The following is a 22,535-nucleotide window of genomic DNA, read 5'->3' as shown; positions in this document are numbered from 1 at the left end:
TAGGAGTTCAAGTCGCATGCGAATGTGGCAAAAATTATAAATGTGATGTGCAGATGAACAAAGTTTGGGAAGTAGATTCTACAGTCAAGACAAATACAGGCTCCACCATTTAGAAGCTCTGATCTTGAATGCGTTGCTTGAATTCTCTGAGTTTAATTCCCTTCTCTTTGAAACGGACCACTGTATTTAAGGCTGGCCTATGCCTGGAATATACAAAGTGCTGAATGAATGTACTCTCTGAGCCTGGCAGTCCCTAGGTCTGGACGTAGTAGCTCTTAGCATGGTAGTTCCCAGTCCACCCTGCACCTCACCACAGCCTTACTTAAATCAGAATTTCTAGAGGTGGGGCCTGGACATCAGTATGTGTAAAACCTGCCCAGGTGATTCTTCCATGCAGTCAGAATGCAGACCAGCAGACTAGAGCTATTCCCTATCCCAATATAATTGCTTCCACACTAGGTGAGAGCCTAAATTGTTACCAACGACCGTTTCAAGGCACTTGAATGAGCACCACTGCAGGAAAAAAAAAAAAAAAGTCAAGCTGGGATCTACCCACCTTCAGTCTTCTCAACTTCTTTAAACCTCTGGATGAATTTCAGCTTCCTTTCCTTGGTCTGAGCCCCCATAGGCTTTGAGAGATCGCGGAAAGTCTTGGGATTCGTCAAGTTCAATGTCTAGAAGGCAGACGTGTGGCTGGAGTTAACTCCCCTCAGACCCTCTTGTGCCCCAGCGAGACTTCAGGAGCCACGCTCTTTAGTTTTATGGTTCTCTTTATTGGTTTATCGTCGTTTGGTCTGACCCCCCTCCAGTGATTAGCAGGCGTGCAGGGGTTTTATGGCCCCAGAGCCAGTGATCCACAAAGTCTTAATAAGGGAGAGAAGGAAAATAAGAGGAGGGGAAGATTGAGTTCACAGTGAACCTGTTCCAAGTTGACCCAAATCAGACCATCGCCACCAGTTACTGAAAAGAGACTTGGAAAAGAATCCCTGTTGTCAATGAGGTGCTTGGCTGCAGCCCTCGTGGAGAGAGCTGTGTGCCTCAGGAGTTCACGGTCCTTGCAGGGAATCAAACTAACTCCCTAGAAGTTAGAAGTCCTCTGTTCTGTTCAGGGAGGAAATGTGAGGAACGGCCTCCTTTTTCTGGAGCCCACTCCCTTCTGGGCAACGACAGCATGTAACGTCGCCCCTTCCTCTGTCCTGGGGAATATAATACAGGGCAGTGGAGACCTGAAGTTTTTAGGGCCAGGTGTCCTCAGAGATGTCTGCTTTTAGCAGAGATGTTCTACATTTTAGCAGAGGAGCTGTGTATCCCCCAGGATTTGTGTCTGATAGAAAGTGTTTCTTTATACTTCTTTTCCTTTTCACCAGCCGTGAACCACTGCAGTCCCCCTGGGGAGGCAGGGCCTGTCCCCATCTCAACATCTGCAGAACCGGGGGTGGGGGCAGAGTGAGGCAGGCGCTTCTCAGACCCCTGTGACAAACGGCACACGTGGAGAGCCATCTCAGCCACCGCTGATTTTGCCAGGACAGAATGGGGTTTCCGAGCTGCTGGATCTCCTGATTTTCCAAAAGATATTGGAAATCCAGATTTTTAGGAGAAATCTCCCGATTTTTAAATATGGGTAAGTAATCAAAATTTTGGGCTAAACAAAAGGGGCTGGTAAACCACCACTTTGCAACATGTGAGTTAAAGCTGGGATTTGCATGTTTCATTTTTGAAATACCTCAGCCTCAGATGGATCATTAGGGAAATAAAAGGCAATATGCAGCTGGCCATAAAAGTTTTGTGTTAAATGTTTTCACTGGGGATGGGAGGTCACAGAAGACTGAGGCTCCCTCTCCCAAATCCTGAGTATCAGTCTTCCAAGCAGCCCTAGGCAGGACTGGCAAGGACTGGTCTGAACCAGGACTTAGCCACCTTCTGTCCTTTACACACACAGCTCAACACCCCTCTTGATGGCCAGAGTCCAGGTGGTTGGGACAGTGCTTCATAACCAGGTCATTCCCAGCAATGTCATACTGGCCTAGCTGTGTCAGCTTTCCTCCTCCCTCCCCTGCCTGCTGAGGTCCAGGGACAGCTAAAAGAGGGAATTATCTGGCCTTGCCGTCAGCCTACCCTGTCCCAACATGTCTCAGTCCAGATCCTGAGTGAAGTCCCCATACCAACCTCTTGACTGCTGAAGTCAAGATACAGGGGGGTAGTTTGCTCTCTCTGGGTCTCTCTCTGTCTCTCTCCTATTCTCTACCTCCCCCCCCCATACACGTTGATTCAAGGAATAAATTCCTGCTTCACCTGAATGACCAACATTGGTCCATGGCAGTGTCTCAGCAGATGGGTATCAGTCAGGAAGCCCTCTGGGGCTCATGTTAGCAACTGTCCTCATCATGTTGATCATCCCACAGGTGGGGTCACCTTCCCACAGGTGGATCTGGACAGAAACCCAAGCAGCCAGACTCCAAAGGCCTCCTCTGGGGTGAAGGGCCAAGCATGGAGCAGCCCTCAGGCCCAGGTGGACTGAACCTCGTAGCAGAGACTCTGCATGCTGATTTAGTATGCTCTGGTCTTCGGGGTCAGGAAGCCTCAGGACATCTGAATAGCATCCACACGAGTACTATACCTGTGAGGAGTAGTCGGCCAGGACCCAGGGAAACACTGGATACTGCATATAGTCATTGTAGGTCCTCCCAGCCATGGTGTTGAGGTGCATGAGATACTCAAAATTGCTGATGTCCCTTTTCTGCCAGAAGAGACAAAGAGGAGATAAACCAAACACGACTAGCATCTTCCTAAGGACCATGGGGGTCCATTTCTCAGCCCTCTGCAGCCTTTGCTGTGTGGGTGAGAGCGGGCAGCACACACCTCCACTGCTCCCCGTGCACCTTGCGCCCGAGCCAGGCCAAAGCGGGGAGGCCACACTAATGCCAACGTGAACTGAAGCAAATATATTCAGGAAGCAGAGTCGGCCAGAAAAAAAAAAAAAAAATACAGCTCAGCAGTCCAAAGCCAAGGATAAAGCCTTCTTTTGTTTAGCTGCTGGGTATGATACTCAAAAGTTGATTAAAATAAGAGCACAAATGCTGTGGGTGAACTTACTGCTAACCTTATGATTAAAAAAATAAGCCGATGGGGCGCCTGGGTGGCTCAGTCGTTGAGCTTCTGCGTTTGGCTTAGGTCATGGTCCCAGGATCCTGGGATCGAGCCCTGCATCGGGCTCCCTGCTCTGCGGGAAGCCTGCTTCTCCCTCTCCCACTCCCCCTGCTGTGTTCCTGCTCTCGCTATCTCTCCCTCTGTCAAATAAATAAATAAAATCTTCAAAAAAAAAATAAGCCGAGGGGACCTTGCAGTAGAAAGAAGCCCTCACCAAGAGACTGAACGATCTGTCTTCCTCTGGGAATTTAGGGACTTTCTTTTCTGTCCCCACCTATTGGGATAACACTCATTCTTAGGGCCTTAGAATGTACAGTCAAGGTGGAGTCAGGAGTGTATTTGGGAAAAATCAGCAGGTCCAAGGGGTGAATGAACAGTCCAGTATAGCTGTCACCTCTTATATGGGACCCACATGCTGTGCTCTCCCTTGGCCCTCTTGCTGGGAAAGGATTTTGGACAAGAGTGACCAGGAGTTAATTTCTTGTTGTCATGTGATCTCTAGGACTGGCCCTCTTGGGGTCCCTGCCTTTCACTGAGAATCAGAGGCTAAATGTCCGTTTATTCAAGCTGAGAGTCATGCATGTCTTCTCAGAAGAAGAAGTGAACACTGGAGCTCCTCTACACTGTGTCCACTTATACATATGTGTCTATCTGCATGGATGGGGCAGGTGCATACACGTGCACACACACACAGACACACACACACACAGACACACTACCCAGCTCCCGCTCCAAGCCTCAAGTACCACTTTCAATCACTAAGATCTTTTTAGGGAAATACTTGGGACATTTTGGTAAATAAAAAAATAAGATCCCTCCCGAGTCACCCACATGCTTTGTCTCTCCACCACTGGGGCCTGAGCTATTTCTGATTTGCCTTCCCACAGGGTTTCCTCAGACTTAGAGTCCTCTACAGGGGTCACTATACCTGCCACCTCTGCAGCATGGTCCTGTCGGAGCCAGGGTATCTCCTGTGGGACAGAAAACAACGATGGTGACCCAATATCTCAAGGCACAAATGAGGAGAGAAGTGGGAATTCCTGGGGCTCTGTGGGACCAGGGCATCCAGGAAAGCCACAGACTTTCCAGGGCATACAGCAGCTCTCCCAGCGGGGTAAAAAGATTATTACCCAAGCTCTGCCTGACCCCACACTACCCTACTGAAGGTTAGGCTCTTGCGGTCACTTTTGCTGGAATATTCTCCTGCTGCCTTACGTGTGGCCTGTGGGGAAGCCCTGGGGCCATGCAGAAGCGGGCTCAAGCCTCACAACCCCACGCCAGATTTCCCATAGCCATGCCTCAGCCTGCTTTCCCCATGTACGTGTAATAGACATGATTATAATATACTGACACGTCACTATAATATATGCACGTAGTTTAAAAAATGTGGAAGCCCACAGAATAAAAGAGTGTCCAAACTATCACTCCTACTCGAGAAGTAGCCACAGTTAACAGTTTCCAGAATAGTTTTACCCCATGCCTGTCTATATGCTTATATCGTTGTTGTTTTTTAACTGGCGATATGTGGGAAGACCTCATCTGTGCTTTGTCACTGGCTTCACAGCAAGGTGGGGTCAGCTCACATCGCTCTGTGGCATTTGTTTCTACAGCAGCAGGACCCCGCTGTACAGACGGATCGGGACTGGTTGAGCCTGCCCCTGGGGTGGGTTTGGTCCTTGCAAATGATCTTTCCGTGACCAGCTTCGGACATAAATCTCTGGGTACTTGGGGAGTGTATCCATGAGAGAAATTTCTGGCAGCGGTTCTACTGGGATAAAAAGTATGAGCATTTTCCAGTTTGCTACATATTGCCAAACTGTCCTCTTAAACCGCTGTACTGATTTCGGTTTCTACACATATAATTAAGAAATACAAACCGAACCAAAGAAATACCATTTATGACCAGTGTGGTGGGAAAAAGTTTAGAAGGGCAACAAGATGTCGTGCCGGGAAGGGCGTGTGGAGGGGTTTTTTTCCACGTGAAATGCCCCTTCTGCTCAGCACGGATTTGTGGAGTCCAGTTCCTTGGCCTCTGTGGTATCCCTTGGTTCCTTTTCCAGCTCTGTTTTCTTCCCCTCTCTGTCTCCATGAGACTCTCCTTCTGCTCTCAAGACCTTTGTTTAAGATGTTCCGCCAAGCCCAACGACATCATGTCTCCTCTTTCCATCCCTTCCCTCCTCCTTGGTCCCGTTCAGGTGCCCACAGATGCTACCCCACATGCATTTTCTGTTCTCCTCACGTGCACTGCACCAGGGTCCTTCTGGCCTCCATCTGTCTGGACAAGGCCTGGCTGCCCAAGGGCCCTACCAGGGGCAGTGCCCCTTCACTTTCCCACCACAGCACTGTCAGCCTGCACTCTGTCTCAGGTTTCTCATCCCTTTTCATTCAATTCTTTCCTTGGTAGGTTTTTTATAAACAGAATGCAGCTCCCAGGCTGGGATTCACCTCTCCCCGCACCCCACCACCACCCCCAGTAGAGAAACCATCTATTGCGTCCACTCTATCTAGGCAAACAACAGTAACAATGAAGAGAAGCAAAACACACTCAAGTTTATTGCTGTAGGTTGCAAAGGCTCAAGTGAAGATTTGGTTCTCTTGCTCAGTCTGTGAGCCTGCCACCCATCCCAGTTCTGGAAGGCAGGCTGCTTGGAAGGCTACAAACACGGGCAGAGCCCAGGCTGGAGACAGTGGGGGTCACCACCTTGGAAAGGACATGTGCTGAGCCTTCCTGAGGAGGTCGAGCTACAAGAATGTGGAGTTAGTATGGCAAAGCTCGCCAGTCCTGCTACTTTATTTTGTTAAGTTTAACAGGGGAGCAGGAAATAAGGGAACAAAATGTACCTATTATAGTTCAGGAAATAAGAGACAGCCTGGGTCATTTTCCGTTTCAGAGAGGGTTCTAGAATTTTACCGGTGGTCTTTTGTGACAGTGCCCCCAGGTGGAATGGTGTGCAGAAGACAGAGGCATGTCACCATCCCATTTCTCATTTCATCGGCTATGCGCTCCAGGGAAGATCCATCGTTCCCTTACTACCAGCAAAGGACGCTGTTACCAGCAGGTGCCAAGACATCGAACCAGAGGTGAGGCATAGTTTTCAACTTTGTATTTGCTTGTTTTATTTAGGTGTTTGTTTTATGTTTCCATTTTCACTTCCACTTCTGTCCTATTTCATTTGAGAGTTTATGTGTATACTCCCACATGGATTTTTTCTTTTTTTTAAAATTTCTATATATATATTTTTTTTTATCTGTGTCCAGTTGACACACAGTGTTATGTTAGTTTCAGGTGGACAACACAGAGATTCGACATCTCTAGACGTTATGCTGTGCGCCCCACAAGTGTAGCTGCCGTCTGTCCCCATACAGCTCTAGTACAACATCACTGATGGTGTTCCCTACGCTGTGCCTTTTACCCCCGTGACTGATTCATTCTGTAACTGGAAGCCTGTATCTCCCATCCCCTTCATTCATAGGCCTAATAATAATAATACCAGTAATTATCACGCGTTAAAGATTGCAAAGACTTTTTACCCGTTGTCTAATTCCCACAGTGACCCAAGAAAGCAGCCATTACTTCACGTAGAGATGAGGAAGTGGATGGGTGGGGCGAGGGAGTGGCGTGAAGCCAAGGGGAGTCCACCCCAAGCCGGCACAGAGCAGGGACCCGTGAGCCCCTGACACACTGGGCTGTGCAAAGCACCCGTCCAGACTAAACCTTGCCCCAGGGCCCTGACTCACAAGACAAGCTCTTTCCTCCGACGGGGAAAAGAAAACAAAAGTAAACAGAAAACAACAACAGCAAAAACCTTAGTTCTGGCTGACTTAGAAGGCAGTTACCTGACAAATTAGTAATTTGTGTACCTCTGGAGTTAGACAATGAGCATTAGCGAAGTCGCCAAGTTATTCCTGCATACCCGTGAGATAAACATGAAGCTGGAGAGGCATTAAAAGTCCGGAAGGGTATAGAACAGGAAGTTACCTCCAGGTGCTGAAACTGAGCAGCTTTAATTCTCATGAGGTTTTACATAGCTGCATTTTAAAATGTATTTATCTTCTTGGGCATTTTCTTCTGTAAAATATCGATTTTATTTTTGCTTATCTGTGTTTTATGATTTTCACATTATTTATTTTCTAATTTGAATGATGTACTTTTACAAATAGTCTAATTAGAAACACACTGGGTCATAGGACTTCGGGTAACTTTTAATTTTCTATTTATCTGAATTTGGTAATTATTTTAAATCCATTTATTGTCTAAATTAAATGACCTGTTTTCTTTTAGTTTTGCATTAAACAAAACAGTGGTGGTATCCATGTATTCGAAGTTTTTGTGGTTAGCCATATTTTTATTTTTTAATTTCAACTATTTCCTTTTGCTTTTTTTTGTACTTTTCAAAATGTGTAGTGCTTGGATTCATTTTGTAGTTCAAATTATTTATTTGCTAATTATCTTACTTATTTCCAACTTGATTTACGTAGTGCAATTTGGAGCATATTTATTTCTTCATTTCTATGTACGCATTTTCAAATTTTTCTACGAGGTTATTTTATTATTTGCATAATAGTTTTCATATGTAACTTTTTGCTGATCTTCTCAATTTCTGGGAATTTAATTTAAAGAAAAACACTGAACAAAAAGATTATAAATGTACAAATACATTCGTTGCAGCCCTATTCACGATAGCACCAAATTGGAAACAACAGGAAAAGCACAGGACTGTGCTTTTGTGTATTACACGTTCAATCGAAAGGTAGATTTTAGAAATTACACATCAGCATTTGACATAATATTAAGTGAGGAAAAAATGACTATACAACTGTATGGTTTTTACGAGCATTATGGTCATTCTGACTTCATAGCGTGAAAAGGGCACCAAGAGAAAACTGCAAGAAATAATGAAATTCAAATAAACAGATAAAAGATAGCTCTCTCACAGATCAAAGAACTGAAAAAGCTATCTGGATAAACAACAAATCGAGTGATAGTTCGTGGGACTCCCTCAATGCTTCATAGAGAAGTAAAGTATCTGTCCCTTAAAAGGGGCAAGCATAGCTGTTTCTCCCCGTTAGCAATGTCCACTTCCGGTGTGGCCACGGCAAGCTGGTTCTGCCTGGTGGCGAAGTGCCCACCGCGCTGCTGGGGGAGGCTGGGAGGAAACTCCCCCCTGCAAGAAGCCGGAGGAGCCCAGGCCCCGGCGTCCCCCCCCCCCCCCGCCCCCCGCGTGGCGGTGTCCTGGAGACATTGTCACCTATTGTGTTCTCTCACCTTGCAGGCTGGCGTCAAGATTATGCTAATTAACTCCAGGTCCCAAAGTCTCCTGTTGCCTGGTGACAAAGTTTCACAGTTGAGGAGGAGGAACTGGCAGGAACGGGGGTAAGTTTTTCTCTGGTGGTGGCCTTACATTTATCGATTTACTTGAACTCTGCCAAACAAACTCTGCTTTTTGCTCTCCTCCTTTGAGTCAGCAACTTTGGAAATGCTGGTTCTCTCTGTGCTTTGTTTACAAACCCCAGACATGAGCTAATTCATTATTTAGGAGAGGAGGAAACTGGCCCAGAGCCCCAGGCAGGAAGGGCAGCTAGCAGGGGCCCTAGCTGGGGACCCAGCCGGCCTTTCTCCAGTGCCCGGGGCCATGGGCCACCTTGGGAAAGATGGTGTGTGAATCTGTGGGGCTTTGCAGTCAAGCTTGGGTCTCTTTCCAAAGTCTGTGTCTGGAGCATTTTGCTGTTCCACAAGCAGGGAGAGACTATAGAGTTTGAACTGCTTCTTAGCAGTGACTGACCCCCAAAGAAAGTGCAGTGTGGGAGCTCTTCTTCATTCAGGAGGCTGGGGCCTAATGACTGCTGACTATGGTGGGGGTTGGGGGGCACAGTCCATCTTTTGAGAAGTCTGGAGGCAAACCCTTGCCACAAGCTACCCAGAATGCTGGGACCCATTAACAAGCAGTCAAGTCTAGGCTGGGCTGGGCCTTGCAAGGAAAGACTCTTCAAGAACACACTAGAACACATGTCTTATGTCCCTATTTCCATGACAGGTGTAATGGGAAAAGGTAGGTGCTCCTACTTCCAGTCTTTGTGACTCTGGACAAGCTACTTGGCCTCTCTGAGCCTTAGTTGCCATATCCATCCAGTGGAGATAAAAATCAATACATCAGGTGGTTATAAGAATTCCTTATAATGTCTGTAAAATGTCTAGCCTATAGTAGGTGGTCCATATAATCTACACACACAGTCTGAAAGCAGGAACTGAATTCAAATGTGTTAACAACTATGCAGTGTCATTGCTTTGCAAAGGGTCTGGCACATAGTAGGTTCTCAATACATTTATGAACCATATGGGTGCTATGTTATGTGAACCAAGTCCTGAACACCAGCTCCTGCGGGATGAAATGGGGAGTCAGAAAGGTTAGGAAATGTGTACGAGGCCACATATCTAGGGAGAGACAGAGCTGCGACTGGTCTGTGACTCCCATGCCTTCTGGGCTTGAGCCTGAGCCTGCAGGGGAGACGGAAGTACTGGAACAGCCACTCCCCACTCTGCAGAGCAACTGAGCCCCACGGTTGTCTAGAGACCAATTTTTAGGGCCTAGTGCTTGGTAGCTCCAATTTCCTCTTGGGGACCCAAGGGTCTCCTACTGTTGCTGTCGAGAGGGGATGATGACTTCATGATCTCTCCCTCCAGCCATCACCTGGGTGATGGGAAAGTCAGACTGGGTGATGTTTCCTGGCCCCTGGTATCCCTAGAACAGAAGGTGTGCACAGAAACCTGCGCCCCTCCAGACAGGCATGATGGGCTCCCCGGCCGCACGATCCATCACCAGCCTTTCCATCCACTGCCAGTTCGATTCACTGCCAACTTCCATTTTTCTCCCAGTCTCACATCACAGACCTCATCTCAGCCCCCAGAGCTAGGTCCAATAACACACACGCATGCTATCTTTGCTGCGACAGGTGAGTCTTAAGGACGGGGCTTGACCTGGTCTAGAATGAGAGTGCCACAGAATCTAGCTCCGTTGAGGCTAGTATCTGGAAAACACGAGTCAGGAGCTTCCTTGTTAGTCCAGAGAGCCAAATTTATCACTGGACGTTGTAAAACCAAGTTTCATGGAAAAGCCGAGGGGCAGTTCATTCCACAGACAAGAAGACTGAGCAGATACTGGCTGTGCTTGACCAGCGTGTGACTTTGACAGGGGACATGCTCTGAGGCTCAGTGCTTTATCGGTAAAGTGGGGTGGATGGACCAAATGAGATAATACACATAATGCACTTGGACATAAAATTAGTGCTCAGCACAAAAGAGGAACCATGTATAGAAAACGCCAGGCCCGCTAGAACGTCAGCCTGCATTTTCTCTTTGACCCACACATGCAACCCAGACGACCATGCCATTGATTCTGCTTCTACCACATATGGTAAATATGCGCTATCCTTCTCCTCCCCACCCTCTTGGTTTACACCATCTTTTGCTGCCTGCAAGTGGCTGTCTTCATCTACTCTTCCTTCCCTACCTCTGGAGATTTCCCAGCAGCCGGGGTGATGCTTCTAAACTTCTAAACAGGCCTTCCCCAGTTTTTTGTCCTCATCTTCTACCCTCTCCTTACTGGCCCTGCTCCAGCCCCCATGGCATCTCCTTTCTCCCCACTGGTAGGACTTTGCACCTGGTGCAACCCCCACCCTGGGGTGTTCTTCTCCAAATCCTCCTGTGTGGCCTAGTCCTAGTGTCAGCTCAAATGTCACCTCAGAGAGAACTTCCCTGACCTTCTTGGTCTAAATTAGGCCACCCCCTCCCCAATATTCTCTCCCTGATTCTTGGCATTCCCTTTGACGTCCACCAGGCTTTGATTTTTTGCAGAGCGTCTACACCAACTGAAATGATCTTAGGTCTTTTTGTTTGTTTTTATCGATTGATTTGCTTCTCCTAAAATAGGAGTTTCGTGAGAAGTACAGCAATGTCTATCTTGTTCACTGCATCTCTTCTGGCCTGACCCTGACCTATAGAATGACTCAAATACAGATTGGTGAATGAATGAATGAATGAATGAATGAATGAATGAATGAATGAATGAATGAGCAAGTGAGTAGCTTGGGCTGTAGCAAGCTCCAGAGGTTAACAGTGGACAAAGGTATAATCATATCTTCTAATTGCTACTATGTTTTTTTTCTTTTATTATTAATTTGTGTTAAAAAGGTTGCAAAGACTTTTGTCCTTGGGAATCCACAAAGATTGTTCCACAAGTCTTACATTTGGTATTAATGACCAGTGGGGAGTGTCCTAGGGCTACTCACTGTAGGGAAGGGATCACTATGGTGCTGTTTGGTGGATCTACCAGCATGATTTACCATCACAAAGGCACTGACTGCGGGAGCCAGGTTACCACTCACTGAGCACCCACTACACACTGGCCACTCAATGTATAGTCATCCCCACATTTACTCTTTATAACAAGCTGCACTTTTCTGACCCATTTTGCAGATCAGCAAACTGAGCTCAGGATTAAAATCAGGTTGGCAGTAAAGGTGGGGTGGAGCCCAGTTCTACTGGCCTCAAAGCACCGTTGTTCCCTGCTGCCCGAGTGCCTGCCTTCTATTAAGTACTTTTATACACAACAGGAAGGAAGCGGACAAACTGGCTAATACCTGGTCACTAAGGTGCAGAGCTGCTCCATCCTAAACACAGTGCTGCTGCCTGTCTTGATCTTTCCTATCATGTCCAGCAGGTTATATCTAGCTGCCCAGAGTCAGAGAAGGGGTCTCTCTCACTGATGATAGGGCTGAATGCTTCAGTAATAACTTCAGGTAAGCCCAATAAAGACTCAAGGAGGCATGGGAAATCTGAATTTAGGAACTATTTCTACAGAAAAAAAAAATTAAGATTAGAAGCCACAGCATTTTCAAAAGACAGATGCCTTACATACAAGCAATGAGCCCCAAACCACCCTTTTGTGTCACTTTAAAAATCAGCCCATGGTCCTTCCAGTGGCCTTCCCCTCTGGATGGACAAACATTAGCACTGTTTATGTAAATATCCTCCCCTACATTGCAGCCTAGTTTGGGTCGCCAACACGTAGAAGGCCATGTGGTATGCGTATCACAGTCGTCTGTGGTTGGTCAGGGTTTTCAGTGTGGTGGAGGGCTGGCTGGCTCTGAGGGAACATCTCTGGAGGGAACGAGAATGGCTGCCTCCCTCCTTCCCCCACTCCACCACCCTCCCAGCATGGCCAGGCATGGGGCTGCCTCCGGCTTAGTTTGCATGTCTGCAGTTGGTGGGGTGCTTCTCAGGTGCTCCCCCACCTCCATCTGCCACTGGCTGGGCAAGTTGGGGTTCTCAACTAACAACCGGCACCATGGCTGCTATCCCGTCACCAAAGCTTCCCTTCACTAAGCACCTGTCACCCCCCCGACCTTTTTCTCCTACGCAACCCTCTCATCGCCCCACTCTACCCAAGGGAACTGAGGCTGGTGACACATTTCCTAATAGGGAGTCAGGAGATGAGCCCGGCTGGTCCACCTCCAAGCCCGTGGCCCTCTAAACATGTGGTTCCTTCTCGTCTTTGTCCAGGGAATATTTTCTCAGATGTCCCTCTTTGACTCAAATATGCTCGCTATTTTAAAATCTCTTTCTTACACACACACACCCCCCTATTTTAAACACGATGACATGAGTGGCTTTACAAAATTCATGCAATTGAAAAGGAAGTAGATGTGTGTGTGTGTGTGTGTGTTGTATGTGCACGTGCGTGTGAGCACGTGCGTGTGAATGTGTTTGCAACTTTCTTTCCTGATTAGACATAGATTTTGTATCTAATGCAGAGAACTTAGAAACTACATAGACATTTAAGAAAGAAAGTAAAAACAACCCGACACCATAATTTCCAGAGGGCATTTCTGCTAATATTTGGATGTTCTTCCATCTTTTTTCTTGAGGCGTGTGTGCATGCTCATGAGGGCAGCGAGGTCATATGGGCACAGAATGTTTTCCTCATAACATTATGTCTCCAAATGTTTCCTTTCAGCATTTCTTGGAAAATGATGTTTTTGTTTTGTTTTAGTTACTGTTGAATATTCATTTCATGCTGTGACTGGACAGTATGTCGTCAACTGTCCACTGTTAGATACATGGATTGTGTCCATTTGTTTTTATTATTTTAAATAGCACCGCCATAAACATATTTATACAGAACGTTTGGTTCTTATTTCTTGAAAAGAGGTTCTTAGCAGTGATATCTGTGCTGCCTGGTGAGCCGGAGTGGAGGATGGGGGGGTCTCGTCCCGAAGGTTAGCCGCATCTCCTCAGACCTCTTACTTGATCCCATTGCTCTACCTTTGCTCTTGTTCATTCCTGCTTTTGGAAGCTTCCTTTCCCTTTGGCTTAACCCAATTAAAACTTCATTTGTTGTACTGCTAACCCACTTCCCAGCCTCCCTGCACACTTAATCTCAGAGCCAAAAATTTCATCACGCCGTTGTATATGCATCTATTTGGACAGGTCTTCCTGTCCTCAAGGGTGTCCCACCCAGGGCTGGGTACACACTCAGTGACTAATAAATATTTGGTGTGAAAGTGACGACTTTTCCCCACAGACCTCTCCCTTAAAAATAGTCTGCATGTTCTAGAAGCCATTTCAAAGTAGGTGGGAAAACAATGGGTCAAGAGGGATTCCACAGCAGCTGCTACAAGCTGTGGAATCTGCAATGAAGCTGACCCCTTTCTGAGGTCATGGGAACTGAGATGACCTTGGTAATCACCTAGAATTCATTCATTTAACCAAGACTGACAGGGGGCCTCCTGTGTGCCAGGCACTAGGAGTTTAGAGTCTGTTCGGGGAGGAGAGCAAGGGACAGACAATAAAAGTAAGCACAACAAGTAAGCCTATTATAAAATAATATTTAGGTTATACGTGTTATGGAAGAAAGTACAGCAAAGCAAGGAGGATTAGGATGTGCTTGGGCTCAGTTTGCATCATTAATTGGGGGATCAGAGCAGGCTGAATTGAGAAGTTAAATTTTACCCATAACCTTGAAGAAGTTGAACAGGTCAGTCAAGTAAATATCTGAGAGAAGAACCTTCCAGAAGAATGAAAGAGCTGGAGTAAAGGCCATAAAAGGAGTTTGTAGGGGCAGGTTAGAGGAATGGCTGGGTTGGGTGGTGCATGTGGAGTGAGTGTGGGGGCGAGTGGTGGGGAGCCCCCTCAGGGAGGTGGTGGTGGGTTAGGCCATGGGGCCACTGGAAAGTGTCCAGCCCTTACTTGGGTGAAACAGGAGTCACTGGAGGGCTGTGCACCAAGGAGTAACAGGGTGGTAACAGAAATCCCGTGGCTGCTGTGTCGAGAACAGATCGCATGGGGGTGAAGACAGGTGCTAGGAGGCCACCGCAAAGGCCCAGTGACAAACAGCAGTGACTCAGCCCATGGTGGTGCCCAGGCACGTGGTGGGAAATGGTAGGATTCTGGAACGACTTTGAGCACAGAGCAAGCAGCATGGAACCTAAGAGGAAAAGGGGTGTTGGCTGTGATGCCATAGCTTGGGGCCTGACACACGAGATGCTGTTGCTGTTGGCCTGGCCAGAGAGGCTGTGGATGCAGTGGGTGGACAGGGAGCTCGGTTTTGGACACAATGTGTTTTGGTGTCTTTACATAGTACAAGTAGAAATTTTAAGTAGGCAGAAGGATACAAGTCTGGGATCAGCGGGCGAGGTCAAGACACAAAAGTTGGGGAGTCCTTAGTGTATTTAAAGCAATGAGACTAGATGAGATCACCAAGGTATGGGGTATAGACAGAGAAGAGGCAAGTGGCTTGGCCATGGCCCCCCCGGGAACCCATGGCAGACACAGTTCTCATCCAGCCTGGTCAACTCCCTGCCATGTCTGGTTTACGTCCAGCCCCCTGCTGCTCCCACTCAGTGGGCTGCACGTAAGGGGTCCTGCACATGGTAGCTTCCTGGTGGACCCAAGACCCTATCTGAGAGCACACACTTCACAGCGAGGTACCAGCCCAGTACCACACTATGGCTGATGCCAGCCAGGAGGCTGGGATTCCTCCTGTCTCAGGTAGAAATTAGAGAGGAGAGGGCATGGGCTTGTCTGTGATGGCCTTGGGAGAAGTGTAGGGACAAGCTTTCTCTCTTTGGTTTGACATGCCCTGGGGATTTTTCTCACGACAGCCAGAGTATCATTTGGAAAATAAGCCACATCATGTCTGCTATCATTCTTTTTTGCTTATTTTGTTTTTTTAAATTGTGCCTCTGCCCTGCCTGCCTTCCTTTCTTCTCTCCCTCCTTCTCCCCTGCGCTTGTCCCGCCCCTCCCCTCTGCCACAGGGCCTTTCCATCTGATGTTTCCTCTATCTAGAACCCCCTCCCCATCTCCCTGGATCCTTGCTTCCTTCAGTCTCTGCCAGGTGTCTTCTTCTCAATGAGGCCCTTCCTGGTCACCCTCTCCAGAAGCAAATGCCCCCCTACACACGCCCCCCCAAGCACCATCTGTTTCTTTTGTTCCAACTCCTTCTCCTAGCACTCATTGCCACCTGGCATTGTACACTTCTTTGCTTTTGTTCCTCTCCTTCTTCATGTTGCTTGCCGTATAAAACCATGCCCATCCATGGCAGTTATCAGTTGTATATCTGTATGCAGTTAACCTATTGTTAATGAATGAATAAATCCAAAGGGCCATGGAAGTTCAACTGTTCCCTTATGGTCGATCTTTAGGGTTCCCCTTCACAGTATCTCATGGCTTCACAGTGGGAGGATTTATAGCCTCCTCGGAGCTGGGGGCCTTCCTACAGCAGTTGGGGGCACCACATCAGGGTACCTGCCAGTGTACGCCTCCAGGGCACCCAGGGGTCCGTGCCATGCTCACCCTCAAGTTCTCCCCGGGGTCAGACGGGGTACAGAAGATATGCACACACCATGGGGCACTTGTGAAGGACGAGCCCCATCTCTGCAATCTTGGGGTTCCTGGGCCTCAAGGAGCTATGTCTCCTTGTCCCCCAGGATAAAGTAATCTAAAGTCTGCGCCTGGCGAGGCAGAGATGCCATAGTAAGGATGTGGGGCTGTGAAGCCTGAATCAGATTTCTGCTCCATGGGAACCCTGGAGTCGTGGCTCCACTGTTGACCAGTTACGCTGTCCTGATGCTACGTTTCACCTCTCCGCCAACACACAAAGGCACCACACAGGCCTCCAGGGCTCACTCACCCTCACCCAACCTTCAGAAGCAGCCACTTTCATGATCTTATTCACAGAAGGGGGAGCTGAAGCTCAGTGAGGCTCAGGGGACCGTCCAGGGTCCCCCGGATGGTAGAGGGGTCTAAAGCCCCTGTACTTTTCACCTTTCCAGGCCGCTTCTCAGAGCCCATTGCCTTATCTGCAGGGAAAGCCAAGGCTGTGGGGAGAAAATGCAATAACATCTATCTGGCAGTAGCACTATTTAAATCACGTTGGTTGAAATTGGATTAACGCTCATCTCTTGAGGTTTCCAGGTGCCAGGACTGACTGGTCCTTCCGCTTTGCCGTGTGTAGAGGTTAGTTTGTGTGTTTTGAATGCATTCGCTGATGAACAAGGCATTTCTAGTCTGTTAAACTAATAATCTTAATATTTTATTTTAATTGTAAGTCACCTATTCCCTTTTGTTCCTTTAACAAATCCAATTAAAACAGAGTACATTCAGAATTACAAAATAGATGCTATTAAACCAATAAGAAATCATAATCTTTTGTTATTGGGCCATGTGACCCCCTGGGAACTTTTGCTCCAAATAAAAGTTGAATTCTTATTATCCGCCGGGGGAAGGGGGCAGTTTGACAGATAACGACTTCCCAGCAGCACATGTGTGGAGCCACACTGGTGCTCAGGCTGGAGAAGTAAATAATATTAAGGGTAGACAGAGCTATATACATGCATAATAGCCCAGGAAGGTGGTTAGAGCTGTGTTGATCTGATTAACCAGATAACTGCCACATGGAGGGAACCTGATGATTTCCACACAGACACTCTGTTTGCTGCAGCTCTATTATCACGGAAAGAACATTCCACCCAGAATAACGTGAGCTGTGGGAATGTGGATAAACTACTTCATGCCCCACTCTGCCCCACGGCATCCTTATCTTGGGGTAGGAGGAAAATTCCCACCTCAAAGGAGAGTAGTGAGAACTGAATGAAATGGCAAAGGGAGGTGGCTTTGTGAAGGAGAAGGCACGATGTGCTTCTAAGAGTTGAGCATGCCTGTGTGGGGTGGGGAGGGGGTGGAGAGCATCATATGATTGACATGTGGGGATGGCCTGTTGTCTGGGAAGATCAGATGTGCATCTTACAGGGGTTAGATTTTACAGTGAGCCCACACAGTGAAAATCAAACTTCTGGTGGTCTGCATACAGCCTCTCAGCGCCCCTACATAGCCAGCAGCCCCCGAGGGCAGAAGAGGGCCTCGAGTCTCTGGGGTGAGCATCGGGAAGGCAGTGGGCTAACATTCGCTGGCCATGCTGGATGAAAAACCTGTATCTTTACATTCTTGGCACATTCAGTGTGGCAAGAAGCTCACACCTGGGGGGTCTGGGGGACTAGTGTGGCTGAGGGACAACAGATTCCAAAGCCAGCGGCACACCTTTTTTGGGGACATGAGGGACAAGCAGCTTTAATTTCCGTTCCAGGTGTATTTCGCCCTGGGAATGTTAGGATTCCAGAATGCCTTCTTCTCCTTGGAGTCAGGGGGCTGGCAATGTGCCCCCCAGGATAAGCATTTCCTACTGCTAGAGTAAAGGCAACAGTAGAAAGAAAAAAGAAAGGCAGCATAGTACAGCACGACTATCATAAGCTTTGGTGTCAGACATAACTAGGTTTGCTTTGGCTGTGCTGTGTTGTCTGTGTTACCTTGGGAAAGTCACTTGACTTCTCTGAGCCTCAATTCTCTTATTATAAAGATAGGAATGACACTGTATTGTTGCTGTGCAGATAGAGGAAGGGCCCAGCCGCATGTCTGCAATCGTTACTTTGGTACATGTCACCTGAGTGAATGATGTGGAGTGGATCTTCTGAACTTGATGTCAGAAAACTCTCACAATCATGGGGTCCCTGTAAGACCCCACACCTGCTGTCTGCATCTCTCTCCATCAACTCTGCCACGTGTCTGGTGGAGCTGTTGCTGTGAGCCTCACCGACATATTTCTGCTTCTAGTCTGTCCCTTATCCCCTTCCTAGCAATCTGTCCTGTCCACAGGAAAGAGGGGCTCAACGTAACACAGCTGGGGGCAGGAATGGAAAAAATAAAAGCACTTCATGTTAACACCCCCAGGGAGTCTATACTCCAGAAACCAGCTAACACTGTAAAGCAAGTAGACAAGCGCACAGTTCCTCACCCAGAGTGGGCACTGGACAAATGGCAGTTCTTTCCCCCAGTGCAGACTGTGCCCAAGTCAAATATAAGTACCTATTTTAGAGCCCTGGCCGGAGGTTCCAGACAGATGCTCTCCACAGACGGCCCCATGGTGACCACCCACATCTCCACCTGCCACCTGGCTGCTTATGAGAAGGTACAGCACATTTGGGGAAGGGGTGGAGGGCACAGGGAATGACTGGAAGCCATGTAGGCAGTCACGGCGGAGGTGAGGCTGGCCTCTTACGTGTCCGGTGAATGGGTCTTATGAAAGGCAGGAGAGAGAACAAATGCAGTGCCTTTGGAATGAGTGATTCTACTGAAGGAAGTTTACATCGTTTCCCCTTAAGAGATGGCCCACAAGCAAAAGATATTTCTCACTCATACAGCATGAAGCTTGCTGTGAAGTTAGCTCCAAACACTGGCTGGGAAACAGCAGTGACTTTTGGGGTTTGGGTTCTATAGTGTGTCTATCCTGCGTCTGAATGCATTAGTCAAAAGAGTGAAATAATTATTGTGAGATCACATTAGCAAGATGTTAAAGATATCAGATATATACAAAGTCAGTCTTAATTACAAATATAAAGACACATGAGTGCAAGGCACAAGATAAATTCTATTATCATAGTGAGGATAACAATCTTACAACTAAAAAATGCCTGCAAATATTTTGATGGCATTAAAATATAGGTTGCCATTACATTTTTAATTTAGATATCCATGGGGTGTCCCACCATGCTGTTTGATTCACAATGACTAGATAGAAAAATTAATTAGAAATTAGAGTCAACCAACCGGTCCAGTTTTTCCAAAGTATAAAATCCAATTGTTCAAGACAAGAAGACCCAGTACATTTAAAAACTTCTTGTATTAGGGCTTCTCAGCTATTCATATGATATGAAATCTCTTGTCTATCCATCCATCCATCTGTCCATCCATCCATCCATCTACCCATGTTTATCAATTTATATCTCCTTCTCTGATTTCCAGCTTCCCTTGTGTGGGTTGTTGGTCCCACTCTGACATTTGAGGATTCTGTGAATTGATGGTATCAGACCATCTAACCAGTTTTTGTTGAATCAAAAGATCATGAGTTTTACACTTCTTTTGCCCATACTTGTTCTCCTACTCGATGGGCTGAACTGGGCAGGATGCTGACCTTCCGAGTTGACTAAGAGAAAGGATATTCCTGGTCTTTAGGGGCTTCTGGCACTGGTCTGCTTCCATTGGTACTCAGCAGCTTAGGGGGTCCTCATGGACCCTGAGCAAATACAATACACCCTGCTCTCCATAACCAAGAGCAAGGTCCCCAGGCAGGTAAGGTGGAAGATGTGTGAAGGGGGTGGGGGCTGATCATGCTTCATCTGGCCTGGGGCTGACTGGGGACCGAGATGTGCTGGGGAGGAGGTGGAGTGCATTATCCTAGCCCCTGCTTTGCCTTGCAGGTAATTCACAAGCAGGCTTGGAGCCAAAGGGCCTGTTGGAGAGAAGCTCTTTAATGGAGAAGTAGTCTGTGGGCAGCTCCATGCTGCTACCTTCCCATCATTTATCAGAGCTGGAGGGCTTCTTATGAGGGTGTGGATGGGCTCTGGGGAGCAGGCTCAGCAGGGCTCACCTGGGCGGGTCTTGAGTCTACTGGAAGCATCCTTCTCATCCAGGGCCCCTCTAGCCCATGCTTATTGTGTTTGAGCTGAACTTTATCTTGAATATAAGAAACTTTGGGGAGCTCAGGAGAATCAGTAACTATCTAGATTTTAGTTCTTTGAGCTTGGGGACTGGCCCTCTTTATTGCTCACCTGTGTAGCATCTAATAGGTCCTCAATTTACTTACTCGGTGAGTGAACAAATGAATGAATGCAGGAATAAGCGCATCGATGTGGTTTAAATTAGTCCTGAAGGGCTAACACAAGGATCATGAACAAAGGAAACTTAAATATTTGTTCAGGCCCATGGGATAGAATTGCCAAATAAAATACAGAACTCTGCAATGTTTGGAGGCACATGTATACTAAAAATTATCTGTTTATCTGAAGCTAAAATTTAGCTGGGAAAGTGTAATTTTATTTGCTAAATCTGGCAACTTACCATGCAGAAAAGTCATTGATAAACATTAAAATCAGAACACAGGATCCCTTGCTCTTGGTCCACCTTTCTTTAAATTACAATTTCAACTCAAGTGCTGTAGGGCAGTTTCTCTGACACACCGCCTTGGGCAGAGGTGTTCCCTGTGCTGATATGCACGTGTACCAGAGCAATGCCACGTGGTACATATCTGGATGCCCTTTACTGGGCAGACAGGGTGAAGTGGGGCTATAAAAAGTCATGCTTTTTGAGGAGCATCCAAGTTGTTGCATGTATCAATAGATTTGTCCTCTTTTCTGTTTCACAGTGTTCCGTGATAAGGATACGCCTCAATTTCTTTATCCATCCACCCACTGAAAGGTCTTTGGGTTGTTTTCTTCTGGTTTTGGCAATCATGAATAGAGCAGCTATAAACACACATGCATAAGTTTTTGTGTGATCCTAAATTTTTGTTTTTCTAGGGTAATTATCTAGCTGGGGAAATGCTGGGTCATGTGGTAAGTTCATTTTATAAGAAATTGCCAAACCGTTTTTCGGAGTAACATTCTGAATTCCCATGAGTGCTCTGGTTGTTCTGGTATCCTCACCAAATCTTTGTACTATATTGATTTTTAAGGGTTTTTTGTTTTTTATTTTAGACATTCTAGTAACTATGTAGTGGTATCTGCTTGTGATTTTTTTTTTTTTTAAGATTTTATTTATTTGACAGAGCACAAGCAGAGGGAGAGAGAGGGAGAAGCAGGTTCCCTGCTGAGCAAGGAGCCCGATGTGGGACTCGATCCCAGGACCCTGGGATCATGACCTGGGCCGAAGGCAGCCGCTTAACTGACTGAGCCACCCAGGCGTCCCTCTGCTTGTGATTTTAATTGGCATTTTCCTAGTGACTAATGATGTTGAGCAAATTTTTGTTTGCCAACCATATAACTTCTATGGTGAAAAGTCTTGTTAAATTTCTTGGGCATTTTATTTTTTATTGTATTGTTTGTCTTCTTACTGTTGACCTTGAGTTCTTTATAGATTCTAGATAATAGTCCCTTGTTGGACATGTGATTTGCAAATATTTTCTTCCATTCTGTAGCTTGTCTTTTTATTCTTGATTTTTTTAACAGAGTGGAAATTTTAAATTTTATGGAAGTCCAATTTGTCAATATTTTCTTTTCTTTTAGGGATTGTACTTCTGCCTAACTCAAGCTTATGAAGATTTTCTTGTACTTTTTCATCTAGATGTTTCCTGGTTTTACACTTTACATTCATATCTGTGATTCATTTTGAGTTTACCTGCGTTAATTTCAATAGTTTGAGATTATTATTATTTTTTTGTATGTGGGTAACCAATTGTTCCAGCACTATTTGTTGGAAAGTTCATTGTTTCTCCATTGCATTTTCTTTGAACTTTTGTCAAAAATCATTTGACCACTTGGCTATATTTGTGTGGCTCTATTTCTGGACTCTGTTTTCTATTCCACTGATCTATGTATGTGTCACTTCACCAATACCACCTGTTGTAATTACATGGTAAGTTTTAAAACTGGAAGCATGAATCCCATAACTTTATGTTTTCTTTTTCAGAATTTTTTGGATTTCTAGTTCCTTTTCCTTTCAATATAAATTTTAAAATCTGTACATTCATGTATACAAATAATCCTGCTGGAATTTGAATTGATCTTTAGACCAATTTGGATAGAATTGACTCTTAACAATATTGAGTCTTTCAACTCATGAACATGTTATGTTTCTCTATTTATTCAGATCTTCTTTGTTTTATTTTGTCAGTGTTCTGTAATTTTCATCATAGAAATCCTGTACATTTTTATTACTTATGTGAAATACACAAATGTTTTACTTTTGGAGTTTATTATTTTTCAAATTTCAAATTCCAATTGTTTATTGCTGGGAATATAGAAGTTTTTTGTCTTTCTCCTTTCAATTTTATTGATTTCTTC

General features: G+C 46.2%; 1 protein-coding gene across 3 annotated transcripts in view; it reads right to left on the bottom strand.

Annotated features, from left to right (window-relative positions):
• WDFY4 (WDFY family member 4) overlaps window positions 1-22,535 on the bottom strand; it is a 292,015-nt gene that overhangs the window by 36,792 nt on the left and 232,688 nt on the right. For all 3 annotated transcript variants that reach the window (XM_035023705.1, XM_035023725.1, XM_035023715.1), the window contains exons 48-50: window positions 4,076-4,118; window positions 2,618-2,737; window positions 557-674 (exon numbers count right to left, since the gene is read on the bottom strand). In XM_035023705.1, coding sequence (XP_034879596.1) covers window positions 557-674; window positions 2,618-2,737; window positions 4,076-4,118 — 281 coding nt within the window. The remainder of the gene's footprint in view (window positions 1-556; window positions 675-2,617; window positions 2,738-4,075; window positions 4,119-22,535) is intronic.

Source organism: Mirounga leonina, unplaced genomic scaffold (genome assembly GCF_011800145.1).
Source record: "Mirounga leonina isolate KUSES-001 unplaced genomic scaffold, KU_Mleo_1.0 Mir_114, whole genome shotgun sequence".
Taxonomy (NCBI): domain Eukaryota; kingdom Metazoa; phylum Chordata; class Mammalia; order Carnivora; family Phocidae; genus Mirounga; species Mirounga leonina.
Note: the sequence above shows the minus strand (reverse complement) of the source record. Positions and strands in the feature narration are given on the sequence as shown.